The sequence below is a fragment of the Montipora capricornis genome, chromosome 9 (assembly GCF_036669925.1).
Source record: "Montipora capricornis isolate CH-2021 chromosome 9, ASM3666992v2, whole genome shotgun sequence".
Lineage (NCBI taxonomy): Eukaryota > Metazoa > Cnidaria > Anthozoa > Scleractinia > Acroporidae > Montipora > Montipora capricornis.
Window position 1 is genome coordinate 49,362,261 of NC_090891.1, and position 17,500 is coordinate 49,379,760.

The 17,500-nt window shown below is 39.2% G+C and overlaps 2 protein-coding genes across 5 annotated transcripts in view; both read left to right on the top strand.

Moving 5' to 3' along the window:
* Window positions 1-3,454, top strand: part of LOC138016892 (NEDD4-binding protein 2-like) — a 47,858-nt gene extending 44,404 nt beyond the window's left edge. For all 3 annotated transcript variants that reach the window (XM_068864055.1, XM_068864056.1, XM_068864057.1), the window contains exon 20: window positions 1-3,454. This exon is cut by the window's left edge and continues 912 nt beyond it. The gene's annotated coding sequence lies outside the window, so the exon portion shown is untranslated.
* A 4,274-nt stretch (window positions 3,455-7,728) lies between these two features.
* LOC138016893 (fibroblast growth factor 2-like) lies at window positions 7,729-14,996 on the top strand. 2 transcript variants are annotated; one of them, XM_068864059.1, is made up of 4 exons: window positions 7,729-8,830; window positions 8,932-9,363; window positions 11,730-11,833; window positions 14,178-14,996. In XM_068864059.1, exons 2-4 carry the CDS (start codon window positions 9,042-9,044, stop codon window positions 14,409-14,411), a joined length of 660 nt encoding a protein of 219 aa, XP_068720160.1. In that variant the 5' UTR covers window positions 7,729-8,830; window positions 8,932-9,041; the 3' UTR covers window positions 14,412-14,996. The 2 variants fall into 2 exon arrangements, with proteins under 2 accessions (XP_068720160.1, XP_068720159.1); XM_068864058.1 differs by having other exon boundaries at window positions 7,888-8,830; window positions 9,019-9,363.
* Window positions 14,997-17,500: the final 2,504 nt, after the last annotated feature.

Consider the following 17,500-nt stretch of genomic DNA (forward strand, 5'->3'; position numbering starts at 1 on the left):
ATACGGTGATAGAGTAGGCAGATAGAGCTCTACAACAGTACCAAACATGAAAGGAAAACTTGAATCAAGCGTCCAATAAAAATTTTTGAACCCGTGTTATCGGATTCAAGTGAATTTGCAATGCACGTACGTTAAATATAGCTGTCTCCTTAAAAAGAGATTTAACACGGTTTCGTATATGGCACAACCTTAAATGTGGTATCATTGAAAACTAGACAATTAAGCGATTTCAGTTATAGATGTTTGAAACCTGTATCTTGAAAGGATCGAGTTTTATAAGAGACAGAATTTTGTAAACATTGGCAATTCGCAGACTACAGTCGACAAGTAATATATCGCTGACTAGGTTAACGCGTTCTTGATTTTCTTCGCAGGATTAAAATATGACGACTTAATTCTTAGATATTCATAAATTAGACAGATAAGGAAACCTTGAACAGACAGTGCGATAAAAGTGTGTGAACAAGTGGTATCGCATGGAAGTCAATTTGCAAAGCACGCATGTTAAATATACCTGCATCTTTCAAGATTATTAAACTCGGTTTCGTACATTGGACAGTGTTGAAATTGGTGTCACTGTAAACAACACACTTAAACGATTTGAATGATATATCTTTGCATCTTGTATCTTGAAAGTAACGAATTTTGTACACAATGAAATATCGCGGACTACAGTCACCAAGTAACATATTCCTGACTTGGTCAACGCGTTCTCGATTTTCTTAGCGGACTTAAACTATGGTGACTTAATTCTATGATATTCATAAATTAGACAACTAACGCTTTCAAACAGTACCACACATGACAGGAAAATTTTAATTGACCGCACGATAAAAATTTCTAAAAACGTAAGATCGGATTGAAGTCAATTTGCAACGCACGCGTAAAATATAGCTCCCTTTTACAAAATTATTTAACCGGGTTTTCTACACTAGACAATCGTAAAATTGGTATCAGAGTGAATTATACAATTAACCGATTTCCATGATATATGATTGCAAACTGTATCTTGACAAGGACGAGTTTTGTAAGCGACAGAATTTTGTAGACGATGAGAAAGTGCGCACTAAAATGGACAAGTAACACAATGCAACCAAGGTAAACGTATCTGCATATGTCAAAATTATTTAACACGGTTTGATAGATTGGAAATTCTTCAAATTGGTATCACTGCAGACTAGGCAGTTAAGCCATTCCAAGTATGTATGTTTGAAACCTGTATCTTGCAGAGAATGAATTTTATCAGGCCATGAAACTCAATTTTGAAAACGGAGAGTGGCATCGTACAGAATTTGTTGCACTTTCCCTCCGCCATGAGACTTCCACGTAACGCGCGCGGTAACATTATCCGCGGGAAAATTGATATCATCTAAAAATAACCTAAGAGGGATTACGATGGGAATAGGGCCAGTATGAGAGATTACTTCTCTTACCTTTATAATCTCTTGATGGCGTTCTTTCCCAAAATGAAGCTCAATTATCCATGAAAAATGCATGGTCACCCCCAATTTTCTTTTTAGATACCAAGGACAAAACGGCCAAGGCTAGTTGTTATCGACAACTTTTTAGCTGTCGATAACAAAAAGTTATCGATGAGAAAACATCTTGCGTTTGAATCAAGTTAATCAAGCCGTCGACAACAAAGTAGTTTCCCTCAGAGCGTCCACAGACGAGGCAAGTTGATAGCGGACGACTATTTCCCGTCGACAGCTTTATTGAACTGACAACTGTTAGTGTTTATAGGAAATGCGTTTCTACATAGTTTAGTATGTTTTGCGGGAGCCAAAGCAAAGAGAGACAATAAATGAAGAACCGCCGACTTTAAAATGAGTTTGTGTCGCTACGAAATCATAGGCTAAGTATTCGATAACACACTCAGGCGGCAGAAAGGGAGTTGCCGATAACAAAACGGCCGCGTCTGTCATCAAATGGAGTAGTTTTCTTTTGAAAAGGGAAGACTACTTTGTTGTCGACAACACAGTTAAACGATTTGAATGATATATCTTTGCATCTTGTATCTTGAAAGTAACGAATTTTGTACACAATGAAATATCGCGGACTACAGTCACCAAGTAACATATTCCTGACTTGGTCAACGCGTTCTCGATTTTCTTAGCGGACTTAAACTATGGTGACTTAATTCTATGATATTCATAAATTAGACAACTAACGCTTTCAAACAGTACCACACATGACAGGAAAATTTTAATTGACCGCACGATAAAAATTTCTAAAAACGTAAGATCGGATTGAAGTCAATTTGCAACGCACGCGTAAAATATAGCTCCCTTTTGCAAAATTATTTAACCGGGTTTTCTACACTAGACAATCGTAAAATTGGTATCAGAGTGAATTATACAATTAACCGATTTCCATGATATATGATTGCAAACTGTATCTTGACAAGGACGAGTTTTGTAAGCGACAGAATTTTGTAGACGATGAGAAAGTGCGCACTAAAATGGACAAGTAACACAATGCAACCAAGGTAAACGTATCTGCATATGTCAAAATTATTTAACACGGTTTGATAGATTGGAAATTCTTCAAATTGGTATCACTGCAGACTAGGCAGTTAAGCCATTCCAAGTATGTATGTTTGAAACCTGTATCTTGCAGAGAATGAATTTTATCAGGCCATGAAACTCAATTTTGAAAACGGAGAGTGGCATCGTACAGAATTTGTTGCACTTTCCCTCCGCCATGAGACTTCCACGTAACGCGCGCGGTAACATTATCCGCGGGAAAATTGATATCATCTAAAAATAACCTAAGAGGGATTACGATGGGAATAGGGCCAGTATGAGAGATTACTTCTCTTACCTTTATAATCTCTTGATGGCGTTCTTTCCCAAAATGAAGCTCAATTATCCATGAAAAATGCATGGTCACCCCCAATTTTCTTTTTAGATACCAAGGACAAAACGGCCAAGGCTAGTTGTTATCGACAACTTTTTAGCTGTCGATAACAAAAAGTTATCGATGAGAAAACATCTTGCGTTTGAATCAAGTTAATCAAGCCGTCGACAACAAAGTAGTTTCCCTCAGAGCGTCCACAGACGAGGCAAGTTGATAGCGGACGACTATTTCCCGTCGACAGCTTTATTGAATTGACAACTGTTAGTGTTTATAGGAAATGCGTTTCTACATAGTTTAGTATGTTTTGCGGGAGCCAAAGCAAAGAGAGACAATAAATGAAGAACCGCCGACTTTAAAATGAGTTTGTGTCGCTACGAAATCATAGGCTAAGTATTCGATAACACACTCAGGCGGCAGAAAGGGAGTTGCCGATAACAAAACGGCCGCGTCTGTCATCAAATGGAGTAGTTTTCTTTTGAAAAGGGAAGACTACTTTGTTGTCGACAACACAGTTAAACGATTTGAATGATATATCTTTGCATCTTGTATCTTGAAAGTAACGAATTTTGTACACAATGAAATATCGCGGACTACAGTCACCAAGTAACATATTCCTGACTTGGTCAACGCGTTCTCGATTTTCTTAGCGGATTTAAACTATGGTGACTTAATTCTATGATATTCATAAATTAGACAACTAACGCTTTCAAACAGTACCACACATGACAGGAAAATTTTAATTGACCGCACGATAAAAATTTCTAAAAACGTAAGATCGGATTGAAGTCAATTTGCAACGCACGCGTAAAATATAGCTCCCTTTTACAAAATTATTTAACCGGGTTTTCTACACTAGACAATCGTAAAATTGGTATCAGAGTGAATTATACAATTAACCGATTTCCATGATATATGATTGCAAACTGTATCTTGACAAGGACGAGTTTTGTAAGCGACAGAATTTTGTAGACGATGAGAAAGTGCGCACTAAAATGGACAAGTAACACAATGCAACCAAGGTAAACGTATCTGCATATGTCAAAATTATTTAACACGGTTTGATAGATTGGAAATTCTTCAAATTGGTATCACTGCAGACTAGGCAGTTAAGCCATTCCAAGTATGTATGTTTGAAACCTGTATCTTGCAGAGAATGAATTTTATCAGGCCATGAAACTCAATTTTGAAAACGGAGAGTGGCATCGTACAGAATTTGTTGCACTTTCCCTCCGCCATGAGACTTCCACGTAACGCGCGCGGTAACATTATCCGCGGGAAAATTGATATCATCTAAAAATAACCTAAGAGGGATTACGATGGGAATAGGGCCAGTATGAGAGATTACTTCTCTTACCTTTATAATCTCTTGATGGCGTTCTTTCCCAAAATGAAGCTCAATTATCCATGAAAAATGCATGGTCACCCCCAATTTTCTTTTTAGATACCAAGGACAAAACGGCCAAGGCTAGTTGTTATCGACAACTTTTTAGCTGTCGATAACAAAAAGTTATCGATGAGAAAACATCTTGCGTTTGAATCAAGTTAATCAAGCCGTCGACAACAAAGTAGTTTCCCTCAGAGCGTCCACAGACGAGGCAAGTTGATAGCGGACGACTATTTCCCGTCGACAGCTTTATTGAATTGACAACTGTTAGTGTTTATAGGAAATGCGTTTCTACATAGTTTAGTATGTTTTGCGGGAGCCAAAGCAAAGAGAGACAATAAATGAAGAACCGCCGACTTTAAAATGAGTTTGTGTCGCTACGAAATCATAGGCTAAGTATTCGATAACACACTCAGGCGGCAGAAAGGGAGTTGCCGATAACAAAACGGCCGCGTCTGTCATCAAATGGAGTAGTTTTCTTTTGAAAAGGGAAGACTACTTTGTTGTCGACGGCTTGATTTTCGCTATTTGAAGTGTAGTCGTTGATTCACACACGCAATGTTTTGTCATCGATAATTTTTGTTGTCGACAACTAAAACGATATCGATGACAAATTGCCTCTTCCGGCTGTGGAGCCCCTAAGTTTCAAGGGCACCCAACGAGCATATTCAGCCAAAAGCCTTTGAAAGACATTTCTAGGCTCCTGGTCCTAACGCCGAAATTTGTAGGGAATGATGTCTTCATTTTAGAAGTTGGTAGCTGAATGGTACCTTCTAAGAACTTCCAACCGAACCATTTGCTCATCCGAAACTGGTACATGACCTTTTTAAGTGCCAAAAATTTCTAAAAAATACCCCTTCGAGTCTTTTAGGTGATGTTTTAGCAAAGAAATCTATAGCTGTCAACGTAGAACCGAAATTCTTAGAACAGATTGACTCTCTCGAACACATATTTCACCGAAGATTATCGTTAGGTGCCCCTGAAGTTGCGAATTGACTACCTCCTCTTCTCCTTTAAAGCTATTCCCAGAAATACAGGATAATGAGATGCAGATTGTGTAATAAACGAACTGCCCTCTTTCCCTTCTCTTCAATTTTCTCAATTACTTATCTGCAGAAATGTTACCCACCCTAACTCTTCGTTTTGTTGCAAACTGGCAGATAGCGTTTAGCCTTCCAAAGACACTTTGTGGTGTTTATCGAAATTAGTTGAGCTTGCATCTGATTAGCTGCATCTCTGGAATAACTTGTTTTTGTAAGTAGCTCTTAGACTCACAATTATCATTTTGTGGAAGACCAGGGTGATTCAAAACTACCGGTGATATATTTTAAAATGAAATTCATGATACAACTTAAAGTTTGTAGTCCTGGTAAAGTTGTTCTCTTAACAGTGGGTTTATTTAGATGAAACATTTCCTTGAATTAAGGCTTATTCAAATTATTACTCTCGCCATTCAATTTCCTACGGATTACGTCCGGTGGGCTGATGGCTGATCTCTTGGGCTTCTTCTCCCACTCCAAAAACTGTGCAATTGGCGTATGTCGCATGAACTCTATTTTTGCCAATTTTTGTTTTTCCTCTGCTCTTTTTCCTAACCCTCCATAAACCAGCATTTTAAAAGATTTACCTTGTTAAGGGTTGTCCGGGAGGGTTGTATTCATCAATGGTGATTCGGGAGTAGTAGACACGAACAGATATCTAAGTCGAACCTACCTCCTTCCGATTACAAGTTCGAATTTTCTTCCACTGAGCTGCAGGAGACTCGTGGGGGCGAAGCCATTGAACTGCAGGTTCTGGTCATAAATTATCCTTCTACACTACGAAGACTGAAATTTTCAAAAGTTCGTGTTCTTAAAGTGTTATAAAGGGTGATCTGTTTCAGTTATCAATGGCGTTGCTGTTTTAGCCCGGCCAGAGACTTCTCGACTTTTATTTCATGGCAGTTTACGCCTAACTTAACTATTTGTTACAAGTAAAATGCCATTTCGATACAGCTTGTTTTGGGAAAATGAGGCTATATATTAGACAGTTTTCAGATCATTTCTTACTCGAAGCTCGAATTTTCGTCATTCCGTAACTTGATATCACACAGGAATAAGTCGGTCACCGACCTTCACCTGGCAAAACAATAATCTACCAATGCGTGGTTGAAATTGATTTCTTCCGTGGTTGATGACAACATTTGATCCATAACTGTTCGAAAGGAAATGTCGAGACAAAAATGAACTGCCATAATAGGATTATGTAGCCAATGAATCACACCAAGAGTCATCCGACAACCGTTTTACATATACTCTCAGTTCCGCGGGGTTTACTTTAACAGCGGGGAGAAAGTCTATGACCGTTATATTGCGGGTACCCCGGTCGGAAAGAATTGAAATATTTATTTTTATCACTAGGCTTTGGGGTATGTTTGGGCAAGATTTACGACGTTTATTTCCCACGTTCCGTGAATTACTTTGTCATCTCGGAAGTCCATCTTTATTATTTCTCTGTAATTGCATTCTTTCCATTTTTTTCTCATCACACTGAAGTGATTAACGAGATTTTACATAAATCACATCTTGTATGAAGACCGCAATCTCAATCTCTCATTCTGTCATTTCAACCTACGGGTAAATTTTAATTAGTTTTTCAATACCATTACCAAGATCATGTCATGTAAACAAGAAGTCGATCGAATTGAACTGACATCGTGGATGTTCATGAGACTAATACGCGCTACAGTTCGCGGTCTTGTTTGATACTGAACGCGTTTTAATGAGCAAATAAGTTACGTTCTGGATTTTATAGGGCGAATTGAAACTACCAGTACCGCGTTTTTGGACTGTTAAACACTGAGTTGTTATTCATTTCTACAGAGATTCAATATTCCTTGATAGAGCTCGACTTGTTTGGCCCTGATTCATTATTGAAGCTATAGCTTGTTTAGTCCAATCACATTGTCTGTTAGTCCTCCATTTATGGTTCAGCCTTTTTGTTGTAAATCTGTTTGTTTTCAATTTACAACATGTGAAATTCAACTTCTGGTTTTGATGGTCACAAGGAGAATATTCAAAAAAGGGACATCGGGAATCGAAAAGAAATGAGTTTCAATCGATACAGAGAACACCAGTTTGGAACATTCCAGGTAATTCCATGCCCAAGCATCTTGGACTGGTAACTCCGCTAATCAGTAAATTCGTGGGCTCGTTGATCTCCAGTTGGAGTGCATCACGGATAAACACGACAAACCAAAGAGAGAGAGACCATTTTGAATATTTAAAGCCGTTTAAAAGTGATTTTCAAATCGTGATATGTATTATTTGTATGCTCTGCTTAACATTCGTGTTGATTCTGCATTTTTACTTTCGTTTCTTTTCTTCTAAAAGTTCCATGCATGAGGTAGCGTGCTTTCAATAAATGCACTGCAATTTAACTTTTATGCATCAGTTGGTGCGAACAATGCACAATTCTCCCTTTGACATGGTGTAAATTGTTTTTGGAGCTCTTACGAAGTTTTTTTGTTGGAGTAATGAATACGTTTTATTACTTTATTAGCTGTTAAGAGTTCTCCGCCCTTTGGATGAATGAATCGTTTCCACCTTAAGTCGTAAATTATATACGATTCATTGTACGAGGGACTTTGGAATTTCTAGTTCTTTTGGCCACGGATGATTTAATTTTGAACAATGTAGCAGAGCCTTCTCACGTGTTTGTTGCTTTCCCAGGCACGTACTTAAGTCGATTCATCCGGAACTCTGTTATACAACAATAATCTACGCAGGACTTGAAATTCATTCACTGGCGCGTTATGTTCGCGGTTATTTGCGCTCTTGTCGTGATTTAGCGGGTTTTTTTTGCCTTAGCAAACTGAAAGCAGTTCTTTGTGGATAAACTGACACCAAGCATTGTGTCGCCTCTTCATTTCCCCGCCTACTTATTACCCAATTGTTATGTTTACACGTTACTTTTTTGTGATAACTTTCTCGTGCTTTTCAGCTGTAACTTCCTGTGTGCAGTCATTATCGAGACATTCTCCGCCTTTTTATAGCTTAAGCTGGAGCTGAATGCGATCTGCAAGGTGTCAATTTGTATTCTTCATACCACGCTCTATTGTAAAAGAATTGCTATGATCAATACAAACGTGTTCGCTATACGCCTCGTAGCACAAGCCAATCTCATTGACTTAAAGCAAAGAAAACGCCGGAAACATTTCCTGCTGCGGTTTTCAAACTCTTGTCGCGTATCTCTCATCAAGTCACTTGTACAAGATATAAGTGATACCCAGAGCGGAACAGCAGAGAAATCCACCGAGGGTTTGATGAGGTCGCGAACGTGAACTGGGCAATTATTTGTAGAACAAACATTTTCTTCCGCAAACAACACAGAGGTTGAACGTTCAATTCGCACATCGAGCTGTCAAGTGATTTTTCCAGCACTGTACACAGATAAGTGGCTGTAAATGCATATTATAGCTGAAGAATTAAACACGTCTGATAACTAACGCCCAGTTTCGCCTGCACAAACGCAAGCGTTTCAAAACTCTTTCCGAGTTAAGACTGGCCATTGCTTCTTTCACCGGCTTACTTCCTTGTCAAGTCTTGGGTAAGTTAGCGATTGCAGTATTTTATCCATTCGCTTGGTATTTATTTGACTTTGTTTGAATCTAATATCAATACGTTTTTATTTCACATGATTGTTATTAGCAAACTTGCATACCTTTGATATTGGTTTCCGTCAGCAACCTGCATAAAACAAGGCTTCAGTGAGTAAACTTGTCCCATTTGCTTCAGATTTCGTCCCAAGCTGTCCAAAGATGCTCCACATCGGCACCTGGTACTCCACTCGGATTATTGCTATCACGTTCCTGCTGTCAAGCCTATCACTCGGTTTCTCAGCAAAGAGACAAGATTATAAGGAAAATGCACGATCAAATCCATTACATTCTAAGTCTTCAAATCCAGCAAACCTGCTGAAATCTGCAGTGAGATCAGAAATTTGCGAGGGTTCTAGTCCGCCGATATTGCCCCCGAGTTTCATACTGCCAAGTTTCTACCTATGGTCAAGGCGAGCTATGATGCTTTTGCAGATCCTACCAGACGGCAGCATAAACGGTACTTTGACGTTCGATCCATACGGTAAGCGTTTTCATTTTCCTTCATTGTTCTCCAGCATTTCTACTGATATAACGGTCTCTTTAATTCTTTCCAAGTCACTGATCTTCTCCAATGCAAAAGCTTTGCAACATGTTGCGTGCAATAATTATTCAGTTCTTCATGCGCCGGCGTAAAGCGCGCAATTTTAAATTTAAAGGTTAAAAAGCCAAAAGAGATGAAGAAGATCAAGTTTATTAAACTAGGGGCTTCAACGTTATATTCCTCGATTACGTGGGCTGAAATAAATCTCATAAACATGGTTATTAGGAAGTGCTTTGTATTTGTTTTTTGGCTTTGGTTGCGCTGCTTTTGCCGGCTGTAGTCACGGTCTTCAATGTTTATTATGATTCTACGCGGATCTCATGGTTTCAACGAAGAAAAGGAGAGCAACCAGGGATAGAAGACTAGGTAAGGCATCCAGCGTGTGTTGTTTATTCCCCCATTGAGAAGCAAAGAAACGTTATAAGCTAGAACTACAAGGAGATGATCCCTTGGGCAGCCTTTACGTAGTCAATCGCACTCCTTTGTGATAGCTTTATTTTTAAACTCGTATAGGGAAGGTGTTGCTTTCACTAAAAGAAAATTAAACACAGTTTGGGGGGTTATTTGGGAAAGAGTTGAGTAATTAATCATGACGTCTTTAGACGATCTTCAATTAGTCTTTTTTTGTCGTGTCCCAAGTGTCCGTTCTCTTCTCTTCACTTGTGTTAATGTCACATATGCATAAACAATTATAACGTGTCATGGACTCTGTAACTGACGCAAGTCAATAAAGTAAATGTGTAGAATACCGGTATCCTTGGTTGAAAAATCATTGAACATTTTTTAATGTACAGCAAATAAAGCACACACTTTAATTGGATTATGTGATGAGGAAGAATCTTGGTATTTTTCCTTAACTTAAGTGTCGGCCTCCTCTTAAGTCAGGCGGCATTAAGTTGTTTTGAATACCGTTTTTTTTTTTTTTTTTTTGTTTTTGTTTTTTAGTCGATCACTGACCAAGACTCTACGTTTACGAGAATCGCTTTCCTCGTAACATCTTGCACTTGCACGCACTCAATAACAATTAAAACATTGCTACTTAGTAGCAGAGATTAATAAAGATGATGAGAAAAATAACTGCCTGAAATAAATATCGTAAACGGATCCGTTGAGTAGCTTGTCGAAAAATGCGCATATTGATCAAGTGTTGTTACCGCGTGATGTTACTTTAAGTTAAACGCTTACTTTTAAGAGTTGAGCCTCTGTCATGCTTTTCAGTCAAGCAGTGTTAGTATATCTGCACACCAAACCTTTTTATAATAAATGTGATTGGCTCATTTCCACGTCACAGTTTCAGTTCTTGAACGAAGTTCTTACCAACTACTGAATGTTGAAACCTACTAACTGTCGCTTTTAATACTTGCACAGAATGCATCTTTGAGCGGCAGAATTGAGAGTAAACCCATTTATTGTAAGGAAATCCATATTCATTCATTTGTCTCAGTTGCCTTTTGCGTTCCTGGCCCCTCTTCATTCAGGCGTTGTCCAGTTCGGCCAGTTCTCTCACAAGTCTTATCGCTACGGAAAATTGTCCTTGAAGAATGAAGCTACTACGAGCCGGATCCCTTCGCAGTAAACCTGAGAAAAAGTAGTTGTTATTTACTTGTTCTGTGGAAGCTTAGATACACTTGGGTGATAAATTCAGGTTATCTTTTTGTATTGAACTTTTTTGACGAAGGAGATTGGTAGTCAAGTATATTGGATCTGAAAAAGCAAGTTTAACTTTAGACTAGGGCACGAAAAATCATCACGGAAGCGAATGACAGGGCTCATGATGCTAAAGATCCGGCCTGTCATGCGGAATTACCTAGAGGTTGCTATTTCAATTAATTTTAGTTATTCTCGAAAATACTTAATCAAGAAGATTAAATTTGATTTCTTTAATTCGTTGAGGAGGGCTTTTAAATTTCCAGTGTCAAGTGTTGAGTACTTGGAAGTTCTTGTTCTCATAAAATACGCATGACAATAAAGCATCAATTAAATCGAGGGGCTTCTCATGAATATAGGGCCTGAACCATTCTGTGGTTCGACGAACCGAACAACTTCCTCACGTACTTTATGCACTTGTGTTAGGCTTCACATGGTCGTGAAATTGTATCATCCGTTTCCTAGTGGAGAATCATGTATGTTTTACAATAGCAGCTCTGTTATGCACTTCTTAAGCAAGAAGTTGGGGTACAACAGTTAAATGCAAACTACCTTTTGGCTCATAGCCAAATCGGGGAATCTTACTTCTTTACTGTTGTTGATGCTGTTAATTTTCCTTTTATCGATATTGATTTTTTTATCTCTTTTCCTTGTGTCAGCCAAACTGAATATCGAAATAGTTGGAAAGTGCATGGTACGTCTCCAAGGTGTTGTGAGCCAGCGGTATCTCGTCATGGAAACGAATGGGACACTCGTCAGTAAGGTGTGTATTCTACTGCGAGTAACGCACACGGATTCTCTCTATTCCCCAGGAATCCCTGAAACTAACAAATGCACAGAAAATCCCAACATAACCTTCTCTTTGAATTTACGATTATCGTTAAAACGCAATTTCCTCCAAAATTGTGATTATAGTTAATTTAGAGCATTGTTCCCCAGGACTTGCTGTAAACGAGCAAGGTACAAAAAGAATTACCCATGAATCGGTTTGAAAGCGATGCTTCTGGCTTCCTATCACTTGACAACTACACTAACCTTACAATTTCATGTTTATAAGCGTCTTGTAGAGGATATCACTACTCAACAATGATTAGACCTAACCCCTTTTTTTAAAGTGTTTATCTTTAACACGAAGTTTGGAAATCGATCTTTCCAAATTGTTTCTTAGCGAGTGATTGCGTAGATGTATGCATCAATTTAAATCTATGCATTTTAAGTTAAATTTGAATTCAAGCAATCAGAACACTGCATTTCCGTAGGCCAAAAGCGCCTAAAATGAGTGTATAGTACTACTCGCAGTGAAAAGAACAACGTCCTTTTGTCACCCCACAAATGCGACACAAGCCAAGCGAAGAACTTTTTTATCAAATAGCCGCTTATCACTTACAGCGAGTGTTTGGCCTGGTCACTGGGTTGCAATATATCTTTTCAACTTTCAATCCTGGATTTTTTTTGGGCTTCTTTGCAAATCTATCAAGACTATCACCGAGTCTGAGGTGAATCAAATTATGCATTTTCTTTAAACCAATCAATTTCTTCGTCTTTTCCCTCGACAAAACCGCTTGCGGCCATTTTGAAAAAACCGCTTAGGTGATTATCGCGTAATAATCACCTCAAGTGCAACCAATCAGCTCAGAGCATTTTTATAAATCACCAATGTAATTATAATTTGCAAAGTCGTTTGCATATATTAATATAATGCTCTAGGGATTTGCAAATGATGAATATAAGGGCCTCTTTACACGAGCCCGGGTTGCTTTTTACCCCGGGTTGAATCACCGCGGCGGGTAACCCTTTTGCAGTCAAATGTTTAGAAGTGTTTACATGAAAACAGTAGTCAAACCGGGTCAGCCCCCCTTGCCGGGTAACCCTTCTCAAGACTCGGGTTGACCCGGCTAGAAGGGTTGAAATTTCTCCAATTTCTTCATGTAAACACTGGCGTATCTGACCCGGGATTGTTTGAACATCACTTTTTTCGCGGTTCAGCGTTCTCGCCCATGCGCAGCCTGTACCAAAATGGCTGATAACGTTAACACAAATTGATGATTGTTATGATTGCATGGTTCGTCGCCATTTTCCTCACTGACAAGTAGTCACCAGCCCTTTCAACCCAGCGAAAGGGAACTGACCCGGGTCAGCCGAGATTGACCCAACCCTCACCCAGCCCGGGCTCATGTAAACGTAATATTCGACGCTTAACTGACCCGGGTCGGTGTCCAACCCGGGCTCGTGTAAAGGGGCCCTAAAAGGCCACGTTGGGCCCACCCCCTACACTCTACTCTAGGCCGCCGTTTAGTTTAGGTCTAGCGACCCGCCCTCCCCCCCCCCCCCCGGGACCCCGGGAGGAAACCGGGTTTCTTTTTGGAGCGATTCCCCGTACCTTATTTACATTTCATGAATAACAATACCCAGCGCGGAATATTATAGCCTAGCTCTGAGCGCGCCGAGCACCATAATTAAGAAAATATGGTAACCCATCGATACGAGAAATTTTGGTTTTATAGCCATGACGTCATCGATCGTCCGTACGTACCTACGTCCACCCCTCTATGTATGCCAATGTGACCAGTATCATACTAGTTTACAGCATACATCTTTGATACTAGACATCCATATACCTGTCAAAACAAGGCACCCGCTGACCAGTATCACGTGACCATATCGTGGCCTTGAACTGACAAAGTTTTTTTAGCACGATTCCTATTCGCTGGCTATTGACAGTGGACTAAGAAATTGCTTTTTTCCTTTTCCATTCGCTCGCTGAAGGTGTGCTTGTTTTCTTTTAAAACTCATGCGGTTCAAGAAAAATTCATTGCAAAACTGGTGAATTCCAAAGTAAATTTCACTCGCAAAACCGACATCGTACTCATCGCTTCGTGATTCATGCGATATCGGTTTTAAGCGTAAAATGTACCGTGGAATTCACTAGCTGGGCAATGAATTTTTCTATAGAAGAAAGCAAAGAAAGTGATTTAATTATTAAAGCAGCAACCGGAAACGTCAAAACGTGGATAATTCTAAAGGCAGTAAGAATAAATAACCAGGGAGCTCCGCTTTTAGGCTTGGCTAAATCTATATATTACTAATTCTCAATAACACTCTTTTAGGCTGAACCAGACGAGGAGAAATCCATTTTCACTTATCAACTCCAGAAGGACTTTTATACTTTTAAAAATGGCAAATATTTCATTGCATTCAAGCAAGGTGGAAACCTAAAGAGGGTTAAAGCCAACGAAAGCGGCAGAAACCCCAGGAAACATACGCGGTTTGTGTTGTTCAGTAATGGCCTGTCCAGGAAAAGAAGATACCCAAGCCAACTCTTTGGGGCTGACATACAGTAAAGAAGCCACGCCGCTGACAGAAAATATCTCAGTCCAGAACTTTTTATTTTTCGTTATAAGTCTAAATCGATGATAATCTGCGAAGGAATTAAGACATCAACTTAGTTGAATTGTGTCATTGGCTACAACCATTGCTTTATGACTCCTTAGTTGTCATTTAATTGGACAGAAATTATTTTTAACCCGGCGAGTCGTTAACTAAGGCTTTCGACTTTTGATCAAAGTTTTTTTGGACAGCGGGCAAGCTCTCCGTCCCGCAAAATGTGGGGCAAACGAATAGAGAGCCATCTCGTGTGTTACATCTCGGGATTTCCTGTTCGCAGACTCCAAATATATCATTTGCGTTTCGTGGCGGCTTTATCTTCGTGATTTGCTGAAGCAAAAGCGTATTTGTTGTACACTGCCGCCTTTCTGTAGAGCAGAAAATGTCATTAAGACAAAGAGTATACTTTTATTTAAATTTACATTTTACCGTCACGATGTAATGTTAGGTCATAGTAAATGATGATGCTTTACTTTATTTATGCAACTGTAAAAAGTAATGGTTAACGAAATAAATTATTGTGGTATACCCATGATTACTGAGTTCTCATTTGTGTTTTTCTTTTTTATATAATTATTTGAAGGTGATTTGATCAAACTTTTGTCTTGTTTCGTCATTTTCATTTCAAGTGGCGATAATTTTATTGTTTCCACAAGCAAAACGATAATTTCAAAACAGCAAGCAACAAGCCCTTCTAAACCCGCCCTTTTAAAGTGGTACTATGACCAGAAAATGAATTCTTCTTTTTCTTTGGATTTCAAAACTATGTTAACTGAATAATAGGTGACCCAACTTAAGATTTGAAAAGGAAAACTGTTTATTTTAACTGGAATTTTCCTATTTAATATAATGGTCCGCCATTACCATCCTGGGAGACCAAGGGGCAGTCAGTCGAGACGGGACGAGAATCGGGACTGGCGTAAAGTTTTCAAGTAATGCGAGAAAAGCTTACTTGAAAGCTTTACCCCAGTGCCGATTCTCGTCCCGCCTCGACTGACTGCCCCTGGGTCTCCGGCGATGTCCATTACCAACTTTGAGATCTTGAGAGAGCTGGATCGAGGAGAAAATGACGTCAAAGACTCATCAGCTGAATTATTATGCAGCACGGGAATTTCGAGCTCTCAGACTTTTAAAGTCGTGTTTTTCGTATGTAATAAGCTGCGTTTACGCGCAGAAATTTTAAGCTTGTGAGTAAATGACGTCACTTTCCCTAGATCCAACCCTCTGAGGTCCAATCAGTCAGTTTTGAGCGTGAGAAATGGCGGACCATGAAATCCAAAACTTATGCTCAAAGTAAATAGCCTTTGGATAAAAATCAAAGCTCAAGATTTTGCCATTCAGGGGTTACACAAACACTTTCAAAATGTGAAGGAAAAAGGAAGTGAATTTTTTTTTTATCATAATACCACTGTAATAACAATGGTTGCCTCCAGTTTACTCTACAGATGGTTTTCACATGACGTCACAGCAGCCATGTTGGTGCGCAGAACAATAGAGCAAACATTCTATTGTAATGCAAAACATGAGCCATAATTTGCTATTATTTTGTGCACCGACTTGGCCGTCTCATCACGTGATTGAAAACCATCTATTCATTTATATTCTTGTGACAATTTCTGCCGGTACGATGCATGGAAAGTCGGGTTGCCTCTTTCGGAAAACATAGCTACGACTAAAGCCCCGTTGAAACGGCGCAACAACTCCCAACATTGTTGGATGTTGTTGTCAGTTGTGTGCAATCGGACACATCAACCACGTGCAGTGTATTATGGGAAGGATATGGCCCATAAGACTTTGTAAACTTACAAAATTCGGCTGCCATCTTGTTTTCAACATTTTAAGTAATGGTCCGTGTAAGGTGGATAGCAATTTCCTTTGTTATGCGGCAACGGGGCTTTCCCCACATAGGAATGTTATCATTTTTACACAGAGAATGCATAAACCTACAGGAAAGCCGTTAACGCAATAAAATTCATTTACAGCCCACTTTGAAAGGGTGTTTTTTTTGTGTTAAAAGATTTTGACCAATCACAAGAGTTGAAAACAAAAGCCAAGAAACGTTTACAATTTTACATGTTCCCCACATACGATTTCTGTGGAATTCATTTAAACTGAGACCAAATGAAAGATGGAAGATGGTTGGAAAGTAAGGATGAATATAATACTGCTTTTATGAAGTTTTGTTAACTTTTGCTGTTTAAGCCAATCAGAAGTAAGTACAGACAATAGAAAAGTTATCACCTTTTTGCATACCAATTGAATTCCAACATATTCGTTACCGTTGTTGCTATCCTTCTTATCTGGACCGTTTCTTAATATGTTGCTATCTCCATGGAGACCACATGTAATGCGCATACGTGGTCCCAACAAAGAAGAGCTTTGCAAACGAAGCCAACATTGTTGCGCTACGCTTCGGCAATCACGGAACAAAAGAAATGTTGGGAGTTGTTGGCTCCAAAGATTCACCAGTTTCGAACTTCGTGCAACAACTCCCAACAACATGCAACGACATGCAACAGGGTGTGCAACGGACGCAACATGCAACATCCAACAATTTTGGGAATTATTGGCCAATGCAGAGCTAAGATGGTGGCTGCAATCATGGGGAAACGGAAACGGCCCAGATAAGAACGATAGCAACAACGGCAACGAATATGTTGGAATTCAATTGGTATGCAAAAAGGTGATAACTTTTCTATTGTCTGTACTTACTTCTGATTGGCTTAAACAGCAAAAGTTAACAAAACTTCATAAAAGCAGTATTATATTCATCCTTACTTTCCAACCATCTTCCATCTTTCATCTGGTCTCAGTTTAAATGAATTCCACAGAAATCGTATGTGGGGAACATGTAAAATTGTAAACGTTTCTTGGCTTTTGTTTTCAACTCTTGTGATTGGTCAAGATCTTTTAACACAAAAAAACACCCTTTCAAAGTGGGCTGTAAATGAATTTTATTGCGTTAACGGCTTTCCTGTAGGTTTATGCATTCTCTGTATAAAAATGATAACATTCCTATGTGGGGAAAGCCCCGTTGCCGCATAAC